General features: G+C 39.9%; 1 protein-coding gene and 1 long non-coding RNA gene across 5 annotated transcripts in view; one reads left to right on the top strand and one right to left on the bottom strand.

Moving 5' to 3' along the window:
- Positions 1-25,834, bottom strand: part of dnah7 (dynein, axonemal, heavy chain 7) — a 234,257-nt gene that overhangs the window by 24,084 nt on the left and 184,339 nt on the right. For both annotated transcript variants that reach the window (XM_022680457.2, XM_049485303.1), the window contains exons 52-61: positions 24,601-24,727; positions 21,256-21,450; positions 19,446-19,538; positions 13,679-13,855; positions 12,501-12,662; positions 11,511-11,711; positions 10,123-10,284; positions 8,371-8,556; positions 7,663-7,800; positions 4,888-5,118 (exon numbers count right to left, since the gene is read on the bottom strand). In XM_022680457.2, coding sequence (XP_022536178.2) covers positions 4,888-5,118; positions 7,663-7,800; positions 8,371-8,556; positions 10,123-10,284; positions 11,511-11,711; positions 12,501-12,662; positions 13,679-13,855; positions 19,446-19,538; positions 21,256-21,450; positions 24,601-24,727 — 1,672 coding nt within the window. The remainder of the gene's footprint in view (positions 1-4,887; positions 5,119-7,662; positions 7,801-8,370; positions 8,557-10,122; positions 10,285-11,510; positions 11,712-12,500; positions 12,663-13,678; positions 13,856-19,445; positions 19,539-21,255; positions 21,451-24,600; positions 24,728-25,834) is intronic.
- Positions 14,214-15,746, top strand: LOC125805021 (uncharacterized). 3 transcript variants are annotated; one of them, XR_007441294.1, is made up of 5 exons: positions 14,214-14,272; positions 14,527-14,949; positions 14,993-15,289; positions 15,332-15,501; positions 15,671-15,746. It is a non-coding gene; the product is annotated as an uncharacterized LOC125805021 (long non-coding RNA). The 3 variants fall into 3 exon arrangements; XR_007441293.1 differs by lacking the exon at positions 14,214-14,272 and having other exon boundaries at positions 14,302-14,949; positions 15,332-15,416; XR_007441292.1 differs by lacking the exon at positions 14,214-14,272 and having other exon boundaries at positions 14,302-14,949.

The following is a 25,834-nucleotide window of genomic DNA, read 5'->3' as shown; positions in this document are numbered from 1 at the left end:
AATACTGTGTGTGCTACAGAATAAATTCCTTACATTTTGGAATACAAACTGGAGCCAAGTGTATTAATATTAGTTTGTACATCGCAGTAAAAAAGTGTACCAGATTAATCAGCTAATTAACTGTGCTAAGCTCTTAGTTTGGGAGCCCCACCCCTCCCTAAAATTAAGTTTGCGGCTGAGTTTGACCTGACCCCAGCTAAAACAAAGAATCTGATTGGTTGAGCTGCAGATTCTTCCTGTTTGTGTGGTTTGGGAAGAGTAGATTTTTTACAAAAAGTAGCAAAAGAAAATCAATTGTTCCAAATAAGTTTGACACTTTCTTGCTGAGTTGCAGTCAGTGTAACAGATGAATGTGAAGAATAGAGATGAGGTAGTTGAGTCTGAATCTATTACAGACTATCAGCTGAGAGAGTAATGGCATGTAGGAAAGGGATGAATTTAAATTTCTGTCATTTTATCATTTCATAAAAGCTCCAGTTCATAGCTGAAATTTCCTCCCACAAAACCCCTCGCCATTCCCTTTCTGTGTTCTGCAATATGACGTGCCTGAAACATCCTGGCACTAAAAGCCTGAGCTTCATGATGCAACTTGGGCACAAGTTTCCATTGTGTGACACAGAACTGCGCTTTGATCATCATGTGCACCACCCTGCCGTAGCTCAGTGATGACACATGAAGTGCGTATTTACGTTATGCAGACGATTCCACTGAACTACTCTGACAGAAGTCGCAGGGTTGACCTCTGAGGAGATGTCCAATGATGCAACATGTTTACGCTGGGCAAATACCAGCTTCAACTGTGCAGTTTAGAGTTGGTGAATCTAAAAAATAGCATTGTAAGCCACACAGTATGTGGTTTCAGGCATCTACAGTGGTGCCCAAAAGTTTGTGTATAATCTAGATTCAAGACATGTACGTAAGTTAGTAATAAAAGTAGATAAGGAAAATCTAATAAAACAAATGACGAAACCAATGAAAGAAAGAAATTGTTTAATAGGGAAAACTGTGGGGGCGCTGAGTGGTCCAGTGGTCTAAAGCGCTGCCACTATGAGCGGGAGGTCGCAGGTTCGAACCCCCGCTTATGCAGCTTTGCCGTTAAGCTGCCGGCACTCAGAGGGAGCAAAATTGGCCCTGCTCCCTCCAGGTGGGTAGATGGCGCTCTCTCTCCACATCACTCCTAGGGTGATGTTCACAGCACAGGGCACTGTGAGCTAATGTATCAGAACCTAGGCCGCTGTGATGCTGCTCGGTGATGCTAGTCTTCACCCTCCTGGCGTGTTGGGGCATTACTAGTGATAGGGGGAGTCCTAATGAGTGGGTTGGGTAATTGGCCGTGTAAATGAGGTATAAAATGGGAAAAATTTGAAATAAAAAATTATAATAGGGAAAACTGTTCTGTGTTTTTTTTAATTATTGAGTTTTGGCCCAGAGAAGATGGTGGTGTTGATACAATTTTTCCCAGAAAATGATTGTACTTACACGTCTTGTTATATACATACATATGTTTATGTATTAAAACAAGAAAAAAAAGGCATAGAAAAATAATGCAAAAATTGATGTAATTTCATGCAAAAAAAATATGAGCCAGACAAAATTATTAGCAGTCTCAACTTATTATTTGGTTACACACCCTTTTAGAAAAGATAACTGATATCAGTTGCTTCCTATAAACATTAACAAGCTTCTATAAAAGTGTCAATCATTTTGCCCAACCCATTTTTTCCCAGTTTTTTGGTGTTGTTCAAAAACAAGAAGGACACGTGTATAACAAAATGTGTAACTGCAATCATTTTCTGGAAAAAAAATCAGGGGTTCCAACACTTTAGGATATGACTGTATGTGTTCCTTCATATGTCTTAATTGTGACTTCTCTCTATATATATACACATCTACATATCTACAATGTAGAAAATAATAATAATACGAAACCATTGAAAAAGAAAAGGTATGTCCAAGCTTTTGACATGTACTGTACATCCAAATGTATTATCAATGCAGTGAAGCTGTGGTATGAAGTCAGAGTTGCATCTGGATTGTTTTTAAATTCTATTATTAAATTCTATTTATTATTATAAAATCTAATATAATTTTACCCCATTTTTTTCCTATTTTGGAAGGCCAGAGTCCCCGTTCACACTCTCTCTATCACCAGTAATGTCCCTGACACTAGAAGGATGAAGACCAGCGCATCTCTTCTTCAATAAATTTGAATTCAGACTCCACCTCTTTTTCAACTGCAACCAATCAGTGCAGCATCACTCTGTGTCATGTGTATTGACTGTCATGTCATCACGCAGTCAATACACTCAGAGGAAACTTCCAGATCCCTAACTTTGATCCATTAAGCCAAAAGAAGTCTAAGCCAGTCCGCACCAGAGAACACCAACTACCCTTCCAGAGAGAGAATGGTTAACTGTGCTCTCTCAGACTCCGGCTGCTGATGCCAAGCTGCATGATCTGTGATTTAAAGCAGTAATCCCCAGATCAAAGTGGCAGTGCCTTATTCTGCTGAATCACTGACATTAATGTGCCCACAAAATTCTTTTGTTTGGATATTGCCTGCCTCGAAACCTCCATGAAAGTTCAGCCTTACCAAACTACTCCTTCACTTCCATTCATTTGGAGTTCAATCTAGCCCACATAACGGAACTCATATAGTGAGGCCCTCCGCAAACAGCAGCCCAGATTAAAGAATGATACCTGCCTCATCTCCTCCACAGCAGCTGAGCTAACGAGCCTGAGAGAGATGAGCGAGGCAGAGATGAGGGATAAGCAGGAAGAGAGAGAACGCAGCAGAAAGGGCGAGGCCAAATCACCAAACGAGGTGAAGCAGCGAGGTGCCCCGGGGCAGGAGTCGAGATGGGAGCCGGAGGAGATTAAGGGATTATATTAAAGTTAGATTATAGGATTAGGGTCTGCCGTGTGTAAATGAAAGCCGGTGCCTGTGATCAGACCATGGCTGGTAGCGCGGCTGCTTCATCAAGAAAGAGAAGAGAGTGTTAGCCGGGATTGAAGCTGTCAATCAAACAGCAGGGTAACTTTCTTAAGCAAGAGGAGGCCCAGCGTGAGAGCAGGTACTCCAGCAGAAACGTGGAGAAGGCCTGCAGTGGAATACGTCTGCTCTATTTTAGATTCTGCCTCGAAATGGAACGTGTTCTACAACTGGCATTTAACGTGAATAGTGGTGAAATGTAAATGATTTAACACTCCTGTTATGTCCAACTGTAAGGAACAGCAGTAATGTTTTCACATGTTGTGTAGCCCAATTACACAACCCACTCATTAGGACCTCCCCTATCACTAGTGATGCCCCAACATACCAGGAGGGTGAAGACTAGCACATGCCACCTCCGATACATGTGAAGTCAGTCACCATCCCTTTTTTGAACTGCTGCTAATGCAGCATTGCTGCATCTACTACTCGGAGGAAAGCACAGCGACTCGGTTCCAATACATCAGCTCACAGACTCCTTGTGCTGATCGACATCGGCCTTTGGAGTGATGTGGGAAGAGATGCCATCAACCCACCCAGAAAGGGCAAGGCCAATAGTGCTCTCTCTGGGCTCCGGTCGCCAATGGCAAGCTACATGAACAGGATCTGAACCTGCGATCTTCTGATCATAGTGGCAGCGTTTGTGGCCCGCTGGACCATTCGCAACCCAAAGATCCATATTTAACTATGTTTTTTCAGGGACATATTATACCTCTATTAACTTAAGTTAGAATCCGTCTATAGGCTAAACAAAACACTATCATGAAGTTATTTTCACAAAATCACCTTTGATGTAAAAAGATCTATTCAGCTCTATTCTTACCAGTTTCAGTCCCTTTCAGAATGAGCCACTTAAGGGCTAGGTCACTTTTATGCAAATAAGATGTTGCTGACCACGCCCCAAGTTTACACTGAGCATTTACCACAAGTGTTAGGTTGTGCTAAATGGCACAAGACGAACAAGCTAGTTCATGCTTAACTGTAAAAAGTACTTGCATCTCCCTTATCTGCTGACTTGCCACAGACAGTAGGTACAGATCCCTCCCTCAGACGAAGTCTGCTAAATAATCCTGCTGTTTACTGTCTGAGGTTCTCAACCTGTAGACCGAAATGGTATTTCTTTAACTGATCTAGTGGACGGGGCTCTGGCGGTGGTTGTGGGGTGAGGAGTGGTGCCAGAGTGGTTCTATGGAGGTTTCCTTATCGTAATGTCAGAACAAGGGAGCCACCAGAATCTTTTTGACACCAGACCCTTTTAACTAATTCACAATGGGGTGTTTATAGGGGCAGTAGAAGTTTCAACAGTATTGAACAATATATTTTTCTCCATAAATATAAACACTTTACAATACATTAACATTAATACATAACATTGATTATGACAGAATGTTTTATATAATTATTATTTAGACTATTATTTTTTTAATTAACTAATTACAACAGTTTTTAACTAATGTATCAAGCATTATTATTTACCACATTCTTCTGCAATAAATTTAATAATAATAAAGTCTTAATTAGTGTCAATAAAAAAAATGTAGATATTCTGTTGTAGGTACTATTAATAATATACCCTTATTGTAAAGTGTTACCAATTTGTTAGTGATGTTTGGGACAGTGGAAACTGTGAGTAAAAACTGATTTGATATGATTTATAGACTGTTAACTCCATGCTAACTCATGCTAACTCTAGTCCACAACCAAAAGTATGTATAATAAGACTCCAAGCTTAGGAACTGGTCCTTAGAACAACTGAAGAAGGGCTCCTGCTGCTGGCTGCCTTAATATAAAGCTCAAAGCTAATAATCCTGCATGTTTGCCTGAAATCAATAACGTGTCAGTGAATGCCTGGAGTACATCCTGTTTAAATAGTGTAGTTCCTCTAAGGTTCTGACCTTGATGGCCTTCTGGATGTTGATGCAGGAGTCTCGTATGGTCTGCAGGAGCTTGTTGAAGCGGCCCATCTCCTGCACCAGCACCGTGTTCATGCTCTGGTTGTAGCTGGTGGGGAACTTACGCATTGCTGCCTCCGTGTTGAAGTCCGGCGGCAGCTTGCTCAGAATATCTGCTGCCACCTCGTACACCATGTCATCTGATGACTTCGCAGCACCTCCAGACGTTCGAGACTGGTGAGAAGATATTGCCTCAAATTATTTAATTAAATTCAACATATTCAGGCTTACAGTGAAAAGGATATTAATAATTGTATATTTGCATATATAGCTCTGGAAAAAATAAGAGACCACTGTTTCTGAATCAGTTTCTCCTCTTTATTGTATTGTCATTTAGGGAATTTATTTGCAGAAAATTAGAAGTGGCTGAAATAACAAAAAAGACACAGAGCTTTCAGACTTCAAATAATGCAAAGAAAACAAGTTCACAAATCAATATTTGGTGGAATAATCCTGGTTTCTAATCACAGTTTTCATGCATCTTGGCATGTTCTCCTCCACCAGTCTTACACGCTGCTTTTGGATAACTTTATGCCACTCCTGGTGCAAACATTCAAGCAGTTCAGCTTGGTTTGGTGGCTTGTGATCATCTATCTTCCTCTTGATTATATTCCAGAGTTTTTTTAATTTGATAAAATCAAAGAAACTTATAATTTTTAAGTGGTCTCTTATTTTTCCTCAGAGCTGTATATTAAACATGTTGGCCCTGCTGGCTGACAGTTTCTGGAGCTAAACAATGTTCTTTTTACTTTGGTCTCAGGAACTGTCAGCCGTTTATAAGCTCTAGGAACTCTCAGTGAACTCACGAAGTACAAACTGTTCTCCTCAAACACTGATTTTAACAGTTAGTCCTCATCGTCTCAGTTTGTACCTGACCTTTCACTGACTGTTAGCAATCGTAACATTTCTGACAGTTTTATGTTTAGTATTACAACCAATAGAATGATCTTGAGCAAAGGTTAAAATATGGCGGGTTTTTTTTTTTACACAGATTAACAGTCATTTGTTTAACATATTATATTTTTATGACATTGAGGGTGACCTCAATTATTGCACAAAAAAAACATAAATCCATCACCAATCTAGAAAAAGGCTAACAGGAATCTAATTAAATTTTGGGCAATTTTGGGGTAAACTTTCATGTATGTACTGTTAAAGTAAAGATAAAGGTACTGAAACACATTACACACATACGTTATGGTTATAGAAAGAAAAAAAATTGCCTACACTTTATTTGAAGACATCAGAACACATTCATAAGCACTGAATAATATATATTTTTTGCAACATTTGGATATTTATGACTTGTTTATGCGATTACTCACAACATGACCTAAACTATATTGCCAAAAGCATCCGCTCGCCTGCATTGTGCTTGATTGGAGCTGCTCGGCCATCAAAACCCATTTTATGAAGCTCTCCACGCTCTACTGTTCCTGAGCTAATCTAAAGCTACATGATGTTTGGAGGTCTGTAGTGATTGACTGCGGAAATTGCAGTCTACAATTGCAGATTGTAGAATCAGTCTGCTTGCCTAGATGTTTGGTTTCTAGGTGGCCATGGAAGCAATCAGAACTGGCGTTAAATAGATTTGGATGAATGAATGACTATTTTTGGCATTATAGAGTAAGTTCTATGAAAGGTTTCGAAGCCCTCAATATAAGTGCAAACACATTACCCATTCATAAAGCCTTCAATAATCAGAATTCACTAGACATGTTATGTATTGGAAATGTTTTCATTTCATGCCCTAAATAACTATTTTATGTTACAGTATCAGTCAACATTTGGACATACCTCTTCTTATTCAATCTGCTTTCTTTCTTTTCATGTTTTTTATTGTAAATGAAGCTATACAGAAACAGACAGCTAAACAGAAACACATGCAGAATTATTTAGCAAACAAGAAGTGTTAAACAAACCAGAATATGTTTTATATTTCATATTTAGATTTAATAAAAGAAATGCACACCATTTTCTCTGTGTTTTCATGAGGTAGAGTTACCTGGAATCGTTTTCTCTGCGTCTTAAATTAGTTTCTGGAGGTGCTGAACAATAGTTGCTGATTTTCCTTCACACTGTGAAGCTCATCCCAAATTACCAAATCACCATCTCATTTGGGTTTATATCAGGGGATTGATCAGATGTAGGACTAACACTTGTTTACTGTTTACTACATAATTACATATGTGTCCATTAATTGTTTTTTAATTGTCTTTAATATTAATCTACAATGTAAAAAATAAATTAAAGAAAACAAATAAAGAAAAACATTGAATGAGAAGGTGCGTCCAAACTTCTGACTGGTACTGTATATCAATACAATCTTATTTATTTCATTTTTTAAGTGTTGCACTAATAGATCATTACCTCCTACTGCAAATTTTATATATTACAATATAATTTAGTCCATCAATTACTACATAATACTATTTTGTAAGATGAATTATTTTATAATACCTCATTCAGTGCTTACGAATCTAATAAAAAGTCCATATGAAGGTAAACTTTGAGTAAAATGGCAAACTAAATTATTTAACTAATAATAAAACTATTTGAGTTTCTTGAAATTTTGAGCACAGTAATTTAATTGGCTGTTAGTATAAATGTTTGGAACATTTACTTCCTGGTTATGATTGTTACAGTACTCTGTTCTCTTTTGATTTGACATTAAAAGGGTTTCTCAGACGTTTCTACAGATGAGTTGTGAAATGGAACCTGAGTGAGCAGGATGCTGTCGAACAGGAGCTGCGTCTCCACCTGGTCCTTGGTGATGTCTGCATTGGCGTTCATGCCGAAGATCTCGGGTGAAGGGTACAGTGGGAGGGACTTGGTGTACTCAATGTAACTGTTGTGCTGCAAAAAGAAAGCGAGGCAATTCTTGATGCGACGGAACGAGAACAGAAAGCACAGGCGCTAAATAACAGCACACACTTTAAACGCGCAACCCCTGAGATTGCTGACATTTATAATAATGACTATGCAAATTAATGCTCATGAATAAAAGATTCTGGAAGAAAATGGCAAATAAAATTGAGTGTAGATTATACATGCACTCGCAAATAAATTAGACGCCGACACTGGCGGCGTCCCACTGCGCTTAGTTATTGAACTTAGAGCTCATAATGATGCTCAGAAGTTTCTGTGAAGAAGGGAGTGGGAGTGTGATACATTCCTGTGTATTATAGGTCAGTTACATCTCCTAGACGTCTCTGATAAATAAATATCATCGTGCTTTGGTTGGAAGTTCAAATAAAGAATGAAGATTATGCTGGAATGTAATTGGAAAGATTTAACATTATAATGTTGTGTTTAAAATTCATGACGGTATTTACATGAATGTGTATGAGGAAACCAGTGCCACACACTCTGTGTATTCTTTATTTATTCTACGGCTGTGTGTGTGTGTGTGCGTGTGTGTCTCACATCTCCCTCGGTTGGTGAATAGTAAATGCCACTGGGGTCAAATTTGTATTGGGGGTCTGTGATGATGCTGGCTGTGTAGAAGATGGAGAGGATGGTGCGGAGGGTCCGGCGGTCCCAGTCGTCCGTCACTCTGCCTCCGTAGTTACACTCTCCGGTCATATAGCGCAGCGCATCAAACGGTACCTCCTGCAGGGTGGATTACAAAGGCAAATGACTCATACAATTATGATCAAAACTTCATTTTATTAATTTCCTTTTTTTTTAAACAGCAGATATTATTAATCAGCCTATTATATTACCTAATTGATAAGAACTGCATGTACCAGTCAAAACTTTGGACACACCATCTCATTCTGTGTGTTTTTCCCCCCTACATTGTAAATGAATACTGAAGTCATCCAGACTAGGATGGAGAAACACAAAGTATCATGTAGTAACTTAAAAGTGTTAACACATACTCATACTTTTGTGGTTTCTCAGGTTGGTAACTCTGATGAACTTATCCAAGGCAAAAGAGGTACTCTTGGTCTTCATTTCCTGCAGCAGTCCTGATGAGAGCCAGTTTCATCAAAATGTTTTTGATAGTTATACGACTGCACTTAAGGATACATTCAAAGTCCAACATTTTTTAGGATTGACTGATCTTTATTTCTTAAAGTATTTTCTCTTTACTTAGTTGAGTAGTTCTTATCATAATATGGATTAGAACATTACTGAAATAGAGCTATTCACTGTATACCAACTCTACCTCTTCACAACTTTACAACTGATGCTCTCAAACTAACATTAAGAGACAAGAAATTCAAGCAATTAACTCCTTAGCAGTTCAGCACAGCTGTTAACAATTACAGGTAACTCTACCTCATAAAGAAAATGCCAGGATGTGGAAAGCTGTCATCTAAGAAAGAGGGGCCACTTTGAAAAACCTAAAATATTTAGTTTGGATGACTAGTATTAAAGAATAATGTAGAACATTTTAAATAATAACAAAAACACTAAATTTAAGGTGTGCCCAAACTTTTACTGGTACTGTATGTTTTGGATATGGTAATAAAGAGTAAAAGAAATGTATTGAAAATCCTGTTGTCTATGCCATGTATTAGATATTTGTTAGTAATTAAAACACTTAGGATTTGGTTATACCGGCCAATAAATATAGAGATAGATACACTTCATTCAATTGTTTTGTGTTTTTACAGTATTTTTAAACCCCAGAGGCCCTTTTCATTATGCATGTTGGTGAAGGCGTGGGGCGGTAAGTTCATACACTTTGGTGGGGGGTGGAGGACTGAAGTGGGGGGTGAGGACGGCAGGTTAGATATGAAAAGGTGTACCTGGGAACGTCGGTACTGTGACATTTCCTGCTGAAATTTCCCTTGCTAATGCCGCGAAGCGAGCGGCGCACTGCGATGGAAATGTCATCACATTTTTTGGGAGAGTTTCTTGATCAGTTTATGTAGAGAGTGCTTGTTTTGAAAGGGATGGCGAGAGCAGCATGGAAGGGTGCCTCTGAAGTTGGGGAAATGTCAAGGGTTTCATTTTTTTCTCCCCTTTCACTGGGGCTTATGAAAGGAGCACTGGTGTGCGTGGAAATGAAGCTGGAGACGTGGAGAGCCGGTGTTAGGAGTGTGTGTAATAGAGTGGCTGGGTGGGTGTGGCTGAGGACGGGATGATGTACGTGTGAAGGAGGTGCAGGAGTGGGTTTTTGAAAGCCTGCACTCTGTTCTTGTGTGTGTGTGTGTGTGTCCTCACTTCATACTGGTCCAGGAACATGTGAAGCTGCTGGACGGATATGCGCAGGTCTGTCTCATTGAACTCATAGGGGATGTTCCAGCCCAGGGGGCCGAACTTCCTCCTCTCCTGGGTCAGGGCGTGGAAGAAACACAGGCCATACAGCAGCTTCTTAAAGGCAGCCTGGAACAAACGAGAGAACGAAGAATAAATCATTTTTTAGAAATTTTAAAGGATAATTTATTTTCCAATATTTTCTCCTATTTTCTTCTCAGTTTGGAAGGCCAATTACCCAACCCACTCATTAGGACTCCCCCTATTAATAGTGATGCCCCAACACCAGGAGGGTGAAGACTAGCACATGCCTCCTCCGATACATGTAAAATCAACCACCACCTCTTTTCCAACTGCTGCTGATGCAGCATTGCCGAGTAACATCACAGCGCACTTGGAGGAAAGCGCAGCGACTCAGTTCTGATACATCAGCTCACAGAAGCCTTGTGCTGAGTGACATCACCCTTTGGAGTGATGTGGGGAGAGGGCACCATCTATGGAATTGTGGCAATGCATTGAAACAACACAGAAGTTTAAACTATAGAGACTTGGTCACAGGTTGCAAAGTCTGTATAAAACCCTCAGGGGGATTGCAAGTTGAATACAGAAGCCTCACTGGGGGACTGTGACAATAGTTTTAAGGTCTGAAGAGATTCATGAGATCATACAGAAAAGAAGTTTTTGGGTTTATGGTAAAACTGGCTGCAATATCTGCATACTGTTCTGTATTTTATTGCATATGATAAATCATATATAATTCATAAGCAGAATAAAATTGACTGACAAAAACTACTTACAAAATATTTAAAAATGCACATTTAGTTTTGTATTTTGTGAGTCTCTTCACACTTCTAATCAGTAGTGATTAGTAGAGCAAATACGGTTGAAAACATTATATTTTCTTCTTTTATTGATAACTGGTGTTTGCTTTCACAGCAGCTTCGGTTCATTTCAGGGGTAAAGAGAGCTGAGTTCTGGTATCGTAATTTGATGTTAATATCAATGGTTTGGTAATAAAATACCTAAATAAAATATACTTTTACTGTTAGGACACTTGGACAAAATGGGAATCCAGTACAAAAACAATTGCTTCTTGTCCTTTAGGTTTTGGTGTAAAAATGATCAGGACGAGACTACAAAATGAGCATGTGGGTCTGGCTGCGCCCCCAACATGGGGGACAATTTTAGCTTAATTTCTACAGAACAGAAGCGAATGCATGCATATTTTTCTATAGTGACTGTTTTAGCTACAATTTTTGAAAAAATAAATAGCAAGATCTAAAAATATTTGTGTTCATGACTCAAAATCTCATAACTCATAATGCATTCAGCATCAGTGTTGGATTTATGCTTACTGGTTTGGAGCTGCTGCTGAAGAAATTTGGGTCAGAGATGGGATCCATGTTGAAGGAGCCGATGATGTTTGAGCGCAGCCCTTTAGGGGCCTCATTGGTCATTTTGACTCCGTTCTGCAGGACGGCCACAGGGAAGTTAGGAGAGGGGTAACTTGTGAGCCACAGACGGAAGTCCGGGTGAGTGGTGTCTGGGTTCAGCTCCTGGAAAGAAGAAGAAGAAGAAGGGAAAAAAAAATTATGTTTAATGTGCCCAAAATGATATAATAATCATTTATATACATTTCTCAGAGCTTTACCGTCGGCAAACAAACCGTTTTGAATGGCTGTTGTTTTTATATTAACCCTTGTGCAATCTTAACATTCTGTTTACTCCCCTATGGGTCAAAAAAATATAGCCCCAAAATAAAGCAGCCTAACTGAATTTTGAATCCTCCAAATGTGTATTATCCAAAATTATTTTTTGGATGGCTGTGTGATGAACAGGAGACAGGTGGATGGAATGAAATGTGCTGGACATGGGAAGCTGAATACACTGTTGGCTCTGAAGTCATTCTTATGATGTTTGATGCAGTGTGTATTAAAGAGAGTTTGTGAGGCCTTTTTTTAGGTGTTTAAATGCTTTTAGAATTCATGGGTCAAAAATGACCCATAAGACAATCTTTGTACCCTAGTGGTGTACAGCCCACATGGAAACAAACAAAAACAAAGTATTACTTTTTCTAATAGGAAAAGTCATAAAATTTCAAGTCAGAAAAAGATAGTTTAAGGTATTTTTATACAGCTAAACATGGAACATTAATCTTCAAACATGCCTCTTTATGGATCATTTATTTATTTATTTATTTATTTATTTACTTACTTTTATGCAGTTTACTCCCCAATTTAGTTGAGACAATTGTACCCACTCACTCACTCACTCACTAAGGCTATGTTCACACATCAGATAAAATAACCCAAATCAAATCAAATTCTGATTGCCTCCAGCATTACCTCGCACACTCGTTCTAGGGTGGTCATCCAGGATGTGGCCAGATGGCAGTTCTGCAGGACCACCCAGGTGCCTTCCTTCACACCTGTCTCGATCATGCTCATGGCGATGGGGCCCTGGCCTTGACCCAGAGACAGAGAGGTCAGCTTGTTTCCTGTGAAGCCCTGGAGATAAAGACCACAGAGAGAACGGATTAAGTTCAGCAGAAAATTAGCTGTAATTAAGAGTCTACATTAAATAGTTTACTTTTGCCAGTTCTGTTTAGACTTTTCACTAAAATGCATCATCAGAGTGAGCAGATGAGATCCAATTATTATTTTAAAGCACATTAACACTTTCTGTGACTGCTTGTTATTAAAATTTTCATATTGAACCACAACAATCAGTTTGCAACACAACAGTAACCACCAGATGTACCACAGCCACCACATTGCTACTAGGGCTATAAAAAATATACATACTCATACTTAACTTTATTATTCCTTTCTGGGGAAATTAATTTGTCAACAGCAAAAAAAACACAAAAAAACTACACACAAGTTAACATCACAGAACACAACATGACCACTATTATTAATAATAACACACAGTAACACAGTAAAAACAAAGTGTGATGTCATCAGCAGGTGTTTTATAGAGGTATATCGTGGTAGGAATTACCACTACTTTGGTTGCTTCTCTGAGCTGCCAAAGTCTCATGCAGAGGTTATCTGCAGTTATTTAGGATAGACTGAATCAGACACCTCACCTCTTTCTCCACCATCTCTCTCACATAGTCCACTCTCTTGCTCATCACAGACCCACACTTTTTAATCAACAACCAATCCCAATATTGATCTTGTATTTTATTGTGATATTTTGTCATGCAATACTGTATCAATTTACAAAAACACAGTATTGATTTTTAATGAATAGTTTAATTATATCGTGAGATGCCCTGTGATTCCCAGCACTATTGCTAAGTACAGCAAGTACTTTTAGTTTGCTTGCTGAAGGAAGAAGTGATTTAAGTCCAAATATTTTGGCCCAGAACCCCACAGGGAAGACTACTTTGAAGTTAAAGTTTGTGACAAAGATGGAAAAGGCAATGAAACATTAAGCTGACATTCTGCACTCAACTGCACCTCAGGAACAAAAGTGAGCAGTAGGTGAATTTATACATATTTAATGAAACTTGTACCTGCTCATCTCCGAATTTGAGTAGCGCTGCCATGGGGTCTGATCCGGGCGAGAGGATGAAGATGAGGGGGGCACAGCAGTGGCTGTCCCCAAATGCCTTTCCCAGGTTAAAGGGGGGCACCTCGATAAACTGATGGCCCAAGTTGCCAGACACAAACTCCTGAACCATGGGGATGACCTGAGGGAGAGATGAAGAGAAGGACATACAAAGGAGACTGGCAGATGAAGACACATACTTGTTCAGGCCAATCCAGGTGAAGCCTTATCATTATTGTTCATTTCTGTGCCTTACGTTTACCTAAAACATAAAATCATATACTATACAATAATAGTGATTGTTGCCTCAAGAAATGTGGTATAAGGGTATTAAAAATTCCATTGATGTACCCTAAAAGAAATAACAAAAAAAAAACACCTAAGTGCAGGTGAAATATGGGAGTTGTAGTGAGGGCTTAAAGTGGGTGCAGGTGAATTATGGGAGTTGGAGTGAGGGTCTGATAGCGGGTGCAGGTGAATTATGGGAGTTGTAGTGAGGGCTGATAGTGTGTGCAGGTGAATTATGGGAGTTGGAGTGAGGGTCTGATAGCGGGTGCAGGTGAATTATGGGAGTTGTAGTGAGGGCTTATAGTGGGCGCAGGTGAATTATGGGAGTTGGAGTGAGGGTCTGATAGTGGGCGCAGGTGAATTATGGGAGTTGTAGTGAGGGCTTATAATGGGTGCAGGTGAATTATGGGAGTTGGAGTGAGGGTCTGATAGTGGGTGCAGGTGAATTATGGAAGTTGGAGTGAGGGCTGATAGTGGGTGCAGGTGAATTATGGGAGTTGTAGTGAGGTCTGATAGCGGGTGCAGGTGAATTATGGGAGTTGTAGTGAGGTCTTATAGTGGGTGCAGGTGAATTATGGGAGTTGTAGTGAGGTCTGATAGTGGGTGCAGGTGAATTATGGAAGTTGGAGTGAGGGTCTGATAGTGGGTGCAGGTGAATTATGGGAGTTGTAGTGAGGTTTGATAGTGGGTGCAGGTGAATTATGGGAGTTGGAGTGAGGTCCTATAGTGGGTGCAGGTGAATTATGGGAGTTGGAGTGAGGTCTGATAGTGGGTGCAGGTGAATTATGGAAGTTGGAGTGAGGGTCTGATAGTGGGTGCAGGTGAATTATGGGAGTTGTAGTGAGGTTTGATAGTGGGTGCAGGTGAATTATGGGAGTTGGAGTGAGGTCCTATAGTGGGTGCAGGTGAATTATGGGAGTTGGAGTGAGGGTCTGATAGTGGGTGCAGGTGAATTATGGAAGTTGGACTGAGGGTCTGATAGTAGGTGCAGGTGAATTATGGGAGTTGTAGTGAGGTTTGATAGTGGGTGCAGGTGAATTATGGGAGTTGGAGTGAGGTCCTATAGTGGGTGCAGGTGAATTATGGGAGTTGGAGTGAGGGTCTGATAGTTGGTGCAGGTGAATTATGGGAGTTGGAATAAGGGCTGATAGTGGGTGAAGGTGAATTATGGGAGTTGTAGTGATGGCTTATAGTGGGTGCAGGTGAATTATGGGAGTTGGAGTGAGGGTCTGATAGCGGGTGCAGGTGAATTATGGGAGTTGGAGTGATGGTCTGATAGTGGGTGCAGGTGAATTATGGGAGTTGGAGTGAGGTCTGATAGTGGGTGCAGGTGAATTATGGGAGCTGAAGTGAGGGTCTGATAGTGGGTGCAGGTGAATTATGGGAGTTGGAGTGAGGTCCTATAGTGGGTGCAGGTGAATTATGGGAGTTGAAGTGAGGGTCTGATAGTGGGTGCAGGTGAATTATGGGAGTTGGAGTGAGGTCCTATAGTGGGTGCAGGTGAATTATGGGAATTGGAGTGAGGTCTGATAGTGGGTGCAGGTGAATTATGGGAGTTGAAGTGAGGGTCTGATAGTGGGTGCAGGTGAATTATGGGAGTTGGAGTGAGGTCCTATAGTGGGTGCAGGTGAATTATGGGAGTTGGAGTTAGGGCTGATAGTGGGTGCAGGTGAATTATGGGAGTTGGAGTGAGGGTCTGATAGTTGGTGCAGGTGAATTATGGGAGTTGGAGTAAGGGCTGATAGTGGGTGAAGGTGAATTATGGGAGTTGGAGTGAGGGTCTGATAGCGGGTGCAGGTGAATTATGGGAGTTGGAGTGATGGTCTGATAGTGGGTGCAGGTGAATTATGGGAGTTAGAGTGAGGGTCTGATAGCGGGTGCAGGTGAATTATGGGAGTTGGAGTGATGGTCTGATAGTGGGTGCAGGTGAATTATGGGAGTTGGAGTGAAGGTTGATAGTGGGTGCAGGTGAATTATGGGAGTTGGAGTGAGGGCTGATAGTGGGTGCAGGTGAATTATGGGAGTTGGAGTGAGGTCTGATAGTGGGTGCAGGTGAATTATGGGAGTTGAAGTGAGGGTCTGATAGTGGGTGCAGGTGAATTATGGGAGTTGGAGTAAGGGCTGATAGTGGGTGCACGTGAATTGTGGGAGTTGTAGTGAGGGCTTATAGTGGGTGCAGGTGAATTATGGGAGTTTGTGTGAGGGCTGATAGTGGGTGCTGGTGAATTATGGGAGTTGAAGTGAGGGTCTGATAGTGGGTGCAGGTGAATTATGGGAGTTGGAGTGAGGTCCTATAGTGGGTGCAGGTGAATTATGGGAGTTGGAGTGAGGTCTGATAGTGGGTGCAGGTGAATTATGGGAGTTGAAGTGAGGGTCTGATAGTGGGTGCAGGTGAATTATGGGAGTTGGAGTGAGGTCCTATAGTGGGTGCAGGTGAATTATGGGAGTTGGAGTGAGGTCTGATAGTGGGTGCAGGTGAATTATGGGAGTTGAAGTGAGGGTCTGATAGTGGGTGCAGGTGAATTATGGGAGTTGGAGTGAGGTCCTATAGTGGGTGCAGGTGAATTATGGGAGTTGGAGTGAGGTCTTATAGTGGGTGCAGGTGAATTATGGGAGTTGGAGTTAGGGCTGATAGTGGGTGCAGGTGAATTATGGGAGTTGGAGTAAGGGCTGATAGTGGGTGCAGGTGAATTGTGGGAGTTGTAGTGAGGGCTTATAGTGGGTGCAGGTGAATTATGGGAGTTTGTGTGAGGGCTGATAGTGGGTGCAGGTGAATTATGGGCGTTGGAGTGAGAGCTGATATTGGGTGCAGGTGAATTATGGGAGTTGGAGTGAAGTCTAATAGTGGGTGCAGATGGACGAGACATGTCATTTCTGATGTTGTGCAGGTATTGGAGGGAGGTCTGATAGTGGGTGCAAGTGAATTATGGGAGTTGTAGTGAGGTCTAATAGTGGGTGCAGGTGAATTATGGGGGTTGTAGTGAGGGTCTGATAGTGGGTGCAGGTGAATTATGGGAGTTGTAGTGAGGGGCTGATAGTGGGAGCAGGTGAATTATGGGAGTTGTAGTGAGGGGCTGATAGTGGGTGCAGGTGAATTATGGGAGTTGTAGTGAGTGCTGATAGTGAGTGCAGGTGAATTATGGGAGTTGGAGTGAGGGCTGATAGTGGGTGCAGGTGAATTATAGGAGTTGGACTGAGGGCTAATAGTGGGTGCAGGTGAATTATGGGCGTTGAAGTGAGGGTCTGATAGTGGGTGCAGGTGAATTATGGGAGTTGGAGTAAGGGCTGATAGTGGGTGCAGGTGAATTGTGGGAGTTGTAGTGAGGGCTTATAGTGGGTGCAGGTGAATTATGGGAGTTTGTGTGAGGGCTGATAGTGGGTGCAGGTGAATTATGGGAGTTGAAGTGAGGGTCTGATAGTGGGTGCAGGTGAATTATGGGAGTTGGAGTGAGGTCCTATAGTGGGTGCAGGTGAATTATGGGAGTTGGAGTGAGGTCTGATAGTGGGTGCAGGTGAATTATGGGAGTTGAAGTGAGGGTCTGATAGTGGGTGCAGGTGAATTATGGGAGTTGGAGTGAGGTCCTATAGTGGGTGCAGGTGAATTATGGGAGTTGGAGTGAGGTCTGATAGTGGGTGCAGGTGAATTATGGGAGTTGAAGTGAGGGTCTGATAGTGGGTGCAGGTGAATTATGGGAGTTGGAGTGAGGTCCTATAGTGGGTGCAGGTGAATTATGGGAGTTGGAGTGAGGTCTTATAGTGGGTGCAGGTGAATTATGGGAGTTGGAGTTAGGGCTGATAGTGGGTGCAGGTGAATTATGGGAGTTGGAGTAAGGGCTGATAGTGGGTGCAGGTGAATTGTGGGAGTTGTAGTGAGGGCTTATAGTGGGTGCAGGTGAATTATGGGAGTTTGTGTGAGGGCTGATAGTGGGTGCAGGTGAATTATGGGCGTTGGAGTGAGAGCTGATATTGGGTGCAGGTGAATTATGGGAGTTGGAGTGAAGTCTAATAGTGGGTGCAGATGGACGAGACATGTCATTTCTGATGTTGTGCAGGTATTGGAGGGAGGTCTGATAGTGGGTGCAAGTGAATTATGGGAGTTGTAGTGAGGTCTAATAGTGGGTGCAGGTGAATTATGGGGGTTGTAGTGAGGGTCTGATAGTGGGTGCAGGTGAATTATGGGAGTTGTAGTGAGGGGCTGATAGTGGGAGCAGGTGAATTATGGGAGTTGTAGTGAGGGGCTGATAGTGGGTGCAGGTGAATTATAGGAGTTGGACTGAGGGCTAATAGTGGGTGCAGGTGAATTATGGGCGTTGGAGTGAGAGCTGATAGTGGGTGCAGGTGAATTATGGGAGTTGGAGTGAGGTCTTATAGTGGGTGCAGGTGAATTATGGGAGTTGGAGTTAGGGCTGATAGTGGGTGCAGGTTAATTATGGGAGTTGGAGTAAGGGCTGATAGTGGGTGCAGGTGAATTGTGGGAGTTGGACTGAGGGCTAATAGTGGGTGCAGGTGAATTATGGGCGTTGGAGTGAGAGCTGATAGTGGGTGCAGGTGAATTATGGGAGTTGGAGTGAAGTCTAATAGTGGGTGCCGATGGATGAGACATGTAATTTCTGATGTTGTGCAGGTATTGAAGTGAGGGTCTGATAGTGGGTGCAGGTAAATTATGGGAGTTGGAGTGAGGGCTGATAGTGGGTGCAGGTGAATTATGGGAGTTGTAGTGAGGTCTAATGGTGGGTGCAGGTGAATTCTGGTAGTTGGAGTGAGGGCTGATAGTGGGTGCAGGTGAATTATGGGGGTTGTAGTGAGGGTCTGATAGTGGGTGCAGGTGAATTATGGGAGTTGTAGTGAGGGGCTGATAGTGGGAGCAGGTGAATTATGGGAGTTGTAGTGAGGGGCTGATAGTGGGTGCAGGTGAATTATGGGAGTTGTAGTGAGTGCTGATAGTGAGTGCAGGTGAATTATGGGAGTTGGAGTGAGGGCTGATAGTGGGTGCAGGTGAATTATAGGAGTTGGACTGAGGGCTGATAGTGGGTGCAGGTGAATTATGGGAGTTGTAGTAAGGGCTGATAGTGGGTGCAGGTGAATTATGGGAGTTGTAGTAAGGCTTGATGGTCCATCCACACACAGTATAATGAATGTACTGGGAATACAACATAGAAGGCTAATATTACCACCCATGGAGGACAGTGCAGTTGGCGGTAAGGATGGCATCTGGCTTGAATGGTCAGTGCGGGAAAAAAAACTATTCTGGCAGAAATCACATTCACACTCAATTCAGGAGACCCCAACTCAGCAGTGTTCCATAGCATTCATAAGACATGGCGAAAGTCATGGGGCCTGATGCTAGTTTCTGTCCCATGACATGTGGCATATCAGTTTAATTTATCACATAGTTGAATGCACATTTCAGCTAAATAAATCTGTGTTTACAAGATCTGCTTCACCTTGTCTGGTCTCAGGCAGCGTATAACCAACATTCTCTGGAACTGTCCCAGTTTCTCCTGCCACTCTCCTGGGAAGCAGGTGTGATGAGGGTTCTGTGTAAAACATACAGACACACACATCAAGTTCACAATTAGTCAGTTATATTTTCTTCAGGGCTTTTAGAAAAACAGACTCTCTAGAGCTCGATTTGGGCAGAAGCAGCTATAGTTAATTGGTCGCAACAATATTCTGTGATTAATCACAATTAATCATTTAATTATCCTTAATTATTCTTAAAACCTAAGAGTTTAACAATAGAAACCTAAATAAATTAATGCAAAAAATTGGCTAAAAGGATTTATATGTATATAATTTATGTCCATCAGCTAAAAAAAAATGTTGCAATATTCTGTGAGTAATTGTACTTGTCTTTACTCCTGGGAGGGAGACAAAAATGATTGTGTATAGTGTGGTAGGCCTGGTCGAGTTTAGAGTTTAGAAAGAGTTAAAAAAAAAAAGGAAAATAGAGTTTTAATTATGCTAATTAAGGGTGGGCAATATGGAGTCCTTTGGCCCATTTTCTGGATTTGAACACCTGAGGTTTGCTACAGACTTAAATTACCCAAGATATCTCAGACTGTGTTCAGACTGCAGGCAAATCAGATTAGTTTCTATAATCATATTGGTTCAGATAGCTGTCCACACTGTAATATGCAAGAGATCAGATTAAAGATTATTTAATCTTTAAGATTATTTGTGTGTCTTGACATCACAAACATGATTAAAAGCATGGTTAAGGTGGTATCAAGGTTGGCATCAATAACTAACCTTTGACACTCTTCTTTCCTTACTCTGGATTTAATGAGGTTGTTGTTTGTCATGTTGTGAGTGATGCAAAAGACACAATGAAATATATTTGGAGCGCTCAGAGTGTTTAACCAGAGTTGCAACTCTGCGAATAACATTGTAACCACATTTCAAACCACAATTCACAAAAAAATCTAATTTCTCGTGGTTTCTGTTTGTCTAGACTATCAAAAACAAATCTGGATACAAACTAGATAGAATATGTACCTTCAATTCACAGCAGATTAATTTCACAGAGGGTAAAAGGCAATGGAATCTTTAGTGAAACAAAATTGAGCTTTCCATGAAAATGACAGACAAGGTGGATACGAACGGGACTAAAATGAAAGAAAATATTTACATTACCCTACATTAAGGGTGGGCAATATGGCCCTAAAATAATATCACAATAATTCATGGTATTAAAAAAATATATATTTAAAATATTGCACTATTGCAACAAAATGAAAATTACATTTTATTAATGCATACAATATGATATGGTACACCCCTAACTGAGATATATAAAAAAAACAACAAGAATTCTATCAGATTTGTAACAGAATCAATGATCCAGAATGTCATGATACTAATAATGCACTTTAAATATCTTTATATATCCAGAATTAAAGTAAAATAAATGATACTGGACAGATATAATCTGTCACTAGTAGATATATAATGGAAAATGAGAACAGTGTGAATTTTTCTTTTGCTAAAAGCAGAAAAAGTAGCACCCTGATGTGATAATTAGGGATGGGTAATATGGCACGATATTTTAGGGTATAATATTGTTCATGATATTTAAAAATGTTGGCCAAATTATCACGTACAATACAATATGGCACACTCCTACCCTACATACCCAAGTAAAACGAATCCAATCCAAAACAGTGCTATAGGTGTCCATGCCTAAGTTTAGTTAAGAAACTCAGAAGCTGAGATTAACATCAGGATTTAGTTTAGGAACATTATCAAACCCACCTTGCTGTCATAAACCTCTTTCCAGCCGTCCTTCAGGTCGGCCAGGTCCTTGCGCAGGCCCTTGAAGCGCTCCAGACTGTCCAATCGGCAGACCTCATCCCAGGATTTCTTGGGCAGCCATGTGCAGGGGTTAGAGTGAGGGTTGTCCAGACCTACACCACCCGTCAGCAGAAAACGCCACTCATCATCATCAATCTACAGTAGAGAGTTAAAGAACAGAATCTGAATCAAATTACAATACAGAACTAGTGGTGTTAACAAATTAAAACATTTTCTGTTTGCACTTCCTTGGAGTGAGTGTTCAGGAAAGACAGGGCCACTGATTGCAGGATCTTATTAATGTAATATTGGGCTCAAAAGAAAGAAGAAAGACAAAAGAAAAAAGACAAAAGGTGATCTAGCATCATATGAAACTGCACCCCACATCATAACCCGTCCACACACGGATTCGACGGTCATCTCCACCAAGACATAAGTCCATATAATGCTATGATAGGTGCATAAAATTATTATTAAGACAGGTCTACACAGGTAAACCCTCAGCTGAGTGTTTTATACACCTTGTTCATCTCATTGCCTAATTACAAACCTCATCATGAGCCGAGGCGTGTGTATCAGAGCATGACTCCTCAGAGCTGTGGGCCCCCAGGACCCGAATCTGATTCCCCAGAGATAAGATAAGCTTTTGGAGGAGCTGATTTAGAATGCAGAGCTAATCTGGTATTACATGCTGGTTTAATGTCGTATGAAAATATATGCAGCTGATTAAAGATGAGTTTTTTATGATGTTTATGTTTTAAAGCATGAAAATGGACGGATCATTATCCTATCACCTCAAGTAACTTTAAAGAGGATGAGGATATAAAGACAACAATCTCACATATAAAATGTAGTTTGGTTTAATTTGCTTTAAAGCTGTACGAAATCAATTGGACAACCATTTACTTTAATAATGGTTAAAAAAAGCAGCCAATAAAATCTTTGGTAAAACTATACATTAAGGGTTACATATAAGAGTACTTATGACAGTAATAAATAATGTAAAAGCAATGTGTTAACTAATTATTAATTGAAACTGGTTAAGACACTATTAATTATTATAGTTTTATGCTTAAGAATAATGTAAATAATCATTTAGCAAGGGTCAAATAATAATTTGTTAAGATTATGGTTGGGCGGTATCCATTTTTTTATACTGTAGTGTCAAAACATTACGTATTGGCTGTTGACAGTCACGTGTGTTTACTGTGCGTAAGGTCACCAAAGCATCATGTTTAAGGTACAGTTACTGAGAGTACTGCAGTAGAAGTATGAGAATCCTGACTTGCTTTTATAATCTTTGGAGAATTTAAAGCTATAAAACTGGAAAAACAAAACTAAAGTAAGGAAATAGCGTCTCTAGACAAGGCTAAGCGATAATACCAGAGACTCTACTTTAGATCATCTGTTAACAGCACTGATAAATATAACCTGACTACATCTAGCTGAGATGCTATTTCTGCTGCTTTCAGCCTTGCAACATTACCTGGATACTACTGATATTCTTACTTACAGCACAAGTGTTTACACCTATGAAACTAAACTTTAAAAACTTTAAAAACCTTTATTTAATGAGTGCAGGACTTTTTTTTTTTTTTTTTTTTTTGCTGAAGCTCCAAACAGTCTGAATGTCTTAGCAGTAAAGGTAAGCTGTTGTTAATCATAAAAACATGTGCTTAGCACTGCAGACTTCACTGTTTTTATAAATATCTGCAGGCATGTGGACAGGCCCGAACAAACACCTTGCCTTTGGGGACTATTATTATTATTATTTGGGAAGCTTTTCTCATGCACATATTGCCCGATATTATAATGACTATATCTTTTCACAACTATGACGTTGACTCGGACATCAGGCCGTGTTACTAATCATTTGGTGTAATAACTCTTTATTAACTTGGATTTTGACTAACATATTACACATACTGGCTGCAAAAACAATGACTACAGTGTTAGATCTAGAATAAACCAGAAATGTTGCTCAAATAAATAAATAAATAATCTGTACGATGATAATGAAACCTGTTATATTGCCATTCTGCTGTTTTAACAAGAGCAGATTAACTCATTTCTGCTGCTCTGACTGGGTGATTAAATAGAAACAACATGTACAGGTAATGCTAGCATTAGCATTAGCTACTTCTGAAGATGGGAAATTAGAAAAACACACAACATTAGCCTGCAGTTATGAGGGAAGGAGAATGGAAATATGCCCGAGTGCAGAAAGTGTGACTACAGAATACCAACAGCATGGCGCTTAACACAAAACAAACCCCAACCAGCCCATAGTGCAGATACATGATTTTTTTGTTCATTATAGCTTACATTAAGTCCTACAATCCTAAATTAATAAACATAATTTGAAAATGAAATAGTTATTGGCTGATGAGGTACATCAGGTTTTTTTTTTTTTATCCTTAAATGTTTCGGAACATCATATCAATTTAAATATTAGTTAAATACAACACAGGTAAACACAACATGCTATTTTTAAATGAAATTATAAACACCTTCATTTAAAAATAGCATTTTGTGTTTAACTGTGTTATTTTTGACTAATATTTAAATTATGTTCCAAAACATTTAATTTTGACAAACATGCAAAAAATCAGGGAATCAGGAAGGGGGCAAACACTTTTTCACACCACTGTATGTATCATTATAGCTTATCCGTCTTTTGTAACTTCTGTGCACTAAGTATATCTGCTACTGGATGTCCAGAATTTCCCTCTTGGATCAATAAAGTGTGTGCGTGTCTGTATGTCTGTCTGTCCCAGTCACTTTAAACACTGCCGCATTCAACACAGTCACAATCAAACCCAGTCGTATTCTACCCAATGTGAAGGCCCAGAGGTGCAGGGCAGTGCTGTGCACTCACAAGATTTGTATTAAAAAAATAATCATCGTAAATGTTTTTTTAAACTGTATGTATAATTTACAGAATGGTCAAATAAATATATGAAAGCATTAGAAAATCTTAGTACTAATGTATTATTTTGTGAAAATATGAAGGCAACAACTGCTAGGTAGATAAACTGTGCTGAAAATTAATAACTTTTTAAATTATAATCACACGGAGGACGAACTGTCTGCGACAGGCATGAAGTCAAAACAACATCAGTGAAAAAGAATTTCACGTCTGGTGGGGAAATGCCTTTTCTCAAAGGTTTAAATAATTAACTGTCAGATAAAATGATACAAAATAAACTTTGAGGTATTTTTTAAAATAAACTATATAATCCAAAAGGCACCCATCTAAAAGAATCACCCAGCTGCAGAATAAAGGAAATGGGGGGAGTTACTCACCTGTTTGTTGTGTTTTAGCAGGTTGACATTGAGACAGAAGGAGAACAGTAATTTGTCCTTCTCAAAGAGCGAGCGGCACACGTTAACGTACAGCGAATAGGTGAAGTGATCCCTCAGTATCTGCAGCCTGAACATAAGATAATAAGATGAGATATAAGAAAAAATATAATAAAATATATATATATTTTTTTTTTCATTTTTTTATTTCATCACTGGGTAAATAGGGCAGCACAACATGGCTGACCCTGTGCCCTGACCCCAGCTTGGGTCTTCAAAAACATAAAAACATTAAAATACTAAATATGTAAAGCAATCTAAAGATTTAAACATTAAATATTAAGCACATACACATGATTTAATACAGCATTGTTCAAATAAAAAAAATATTTAAATGTTAGCAATATTAGCACTTTTCTGCTCATTTTGGGAATCAAGGGTAGTGTGGTCAAAATTAGTGATGTCAATGTATGAAAAAAAAGATCTAAATTCTATGATTGATCGTGATAAACTGCACTGTTTCTTCTTTTTAAACTAAGCTTTTGATAATGGATATTTTCATTTCAATCCATGTTAGAATTACAACATGGAATTATATTCATATTAATGGTGTCAATAGATTACACATTTAATGTATTAATAACAAATTTATTTTTTGGATTAATCACGATTAAAATATTACACCTTTAACAATGTTTAAATTGTTCTAGCAGCTGCATGTGTGTGTGTGTGTGTGAGTGAGAAAGAGGAAAATATTTAACATTTCATTTTTCAGCATAAACAAAGAGTAATGAGCTCAACAGGTGAGATGCTGCTTCTAAATGGCTAAAAAACTGCTAATATGTCACCAGGCTCTGTAAAATAATTGGCTGTGTATCAGTATATTTTTAGCCAAAATGTATTTAGATGAGTAAATCCCTTCCTTTTATTTACAGCCAACTTATATTTCAAGAGTTTGCTTAGAGGTGGTCAAAACGATGCAAAATTAACCATGATTATACCACAGTTAGTTCTGACCCTGCAATGTGATTGGCTGAGATGCGTTTTATAAGTGCCATTATTCACAGGTTATGCACTGAAACCGAAGCTCTCCATGTTTTATTTCAACATATACAGGTAACCTGGCAATGATACAGCGCTTACAAGCCAAACAGCACAGCTACAAACAGAGCAGTAATGGAACTATTTGAAACATGGAACTAACTCGCAGAGTGTTTATAACCAAACAGATCATACA

This window comes from Astyanax mexicanus, chromosome 11 (assembly GCF_023375975.1).
Source record: "Astyanax mexicanus isolate ESR-SI-001 chromosome 11, AstMex3_surface, whole genome shotgun sequence".
Classification (NCBI taxonomy): Eukaryota; Metazoa; Chordata; class Actinopteri; order Characiformes; family Acestrorhamphidae; genus Astyanax; species Astyanax mexicanus.
The sequence above is the reverse complement of the archived record's forward strand: the minus strand, read 5'-3'. Positions and strand labels throughout refer to the sequence as shown.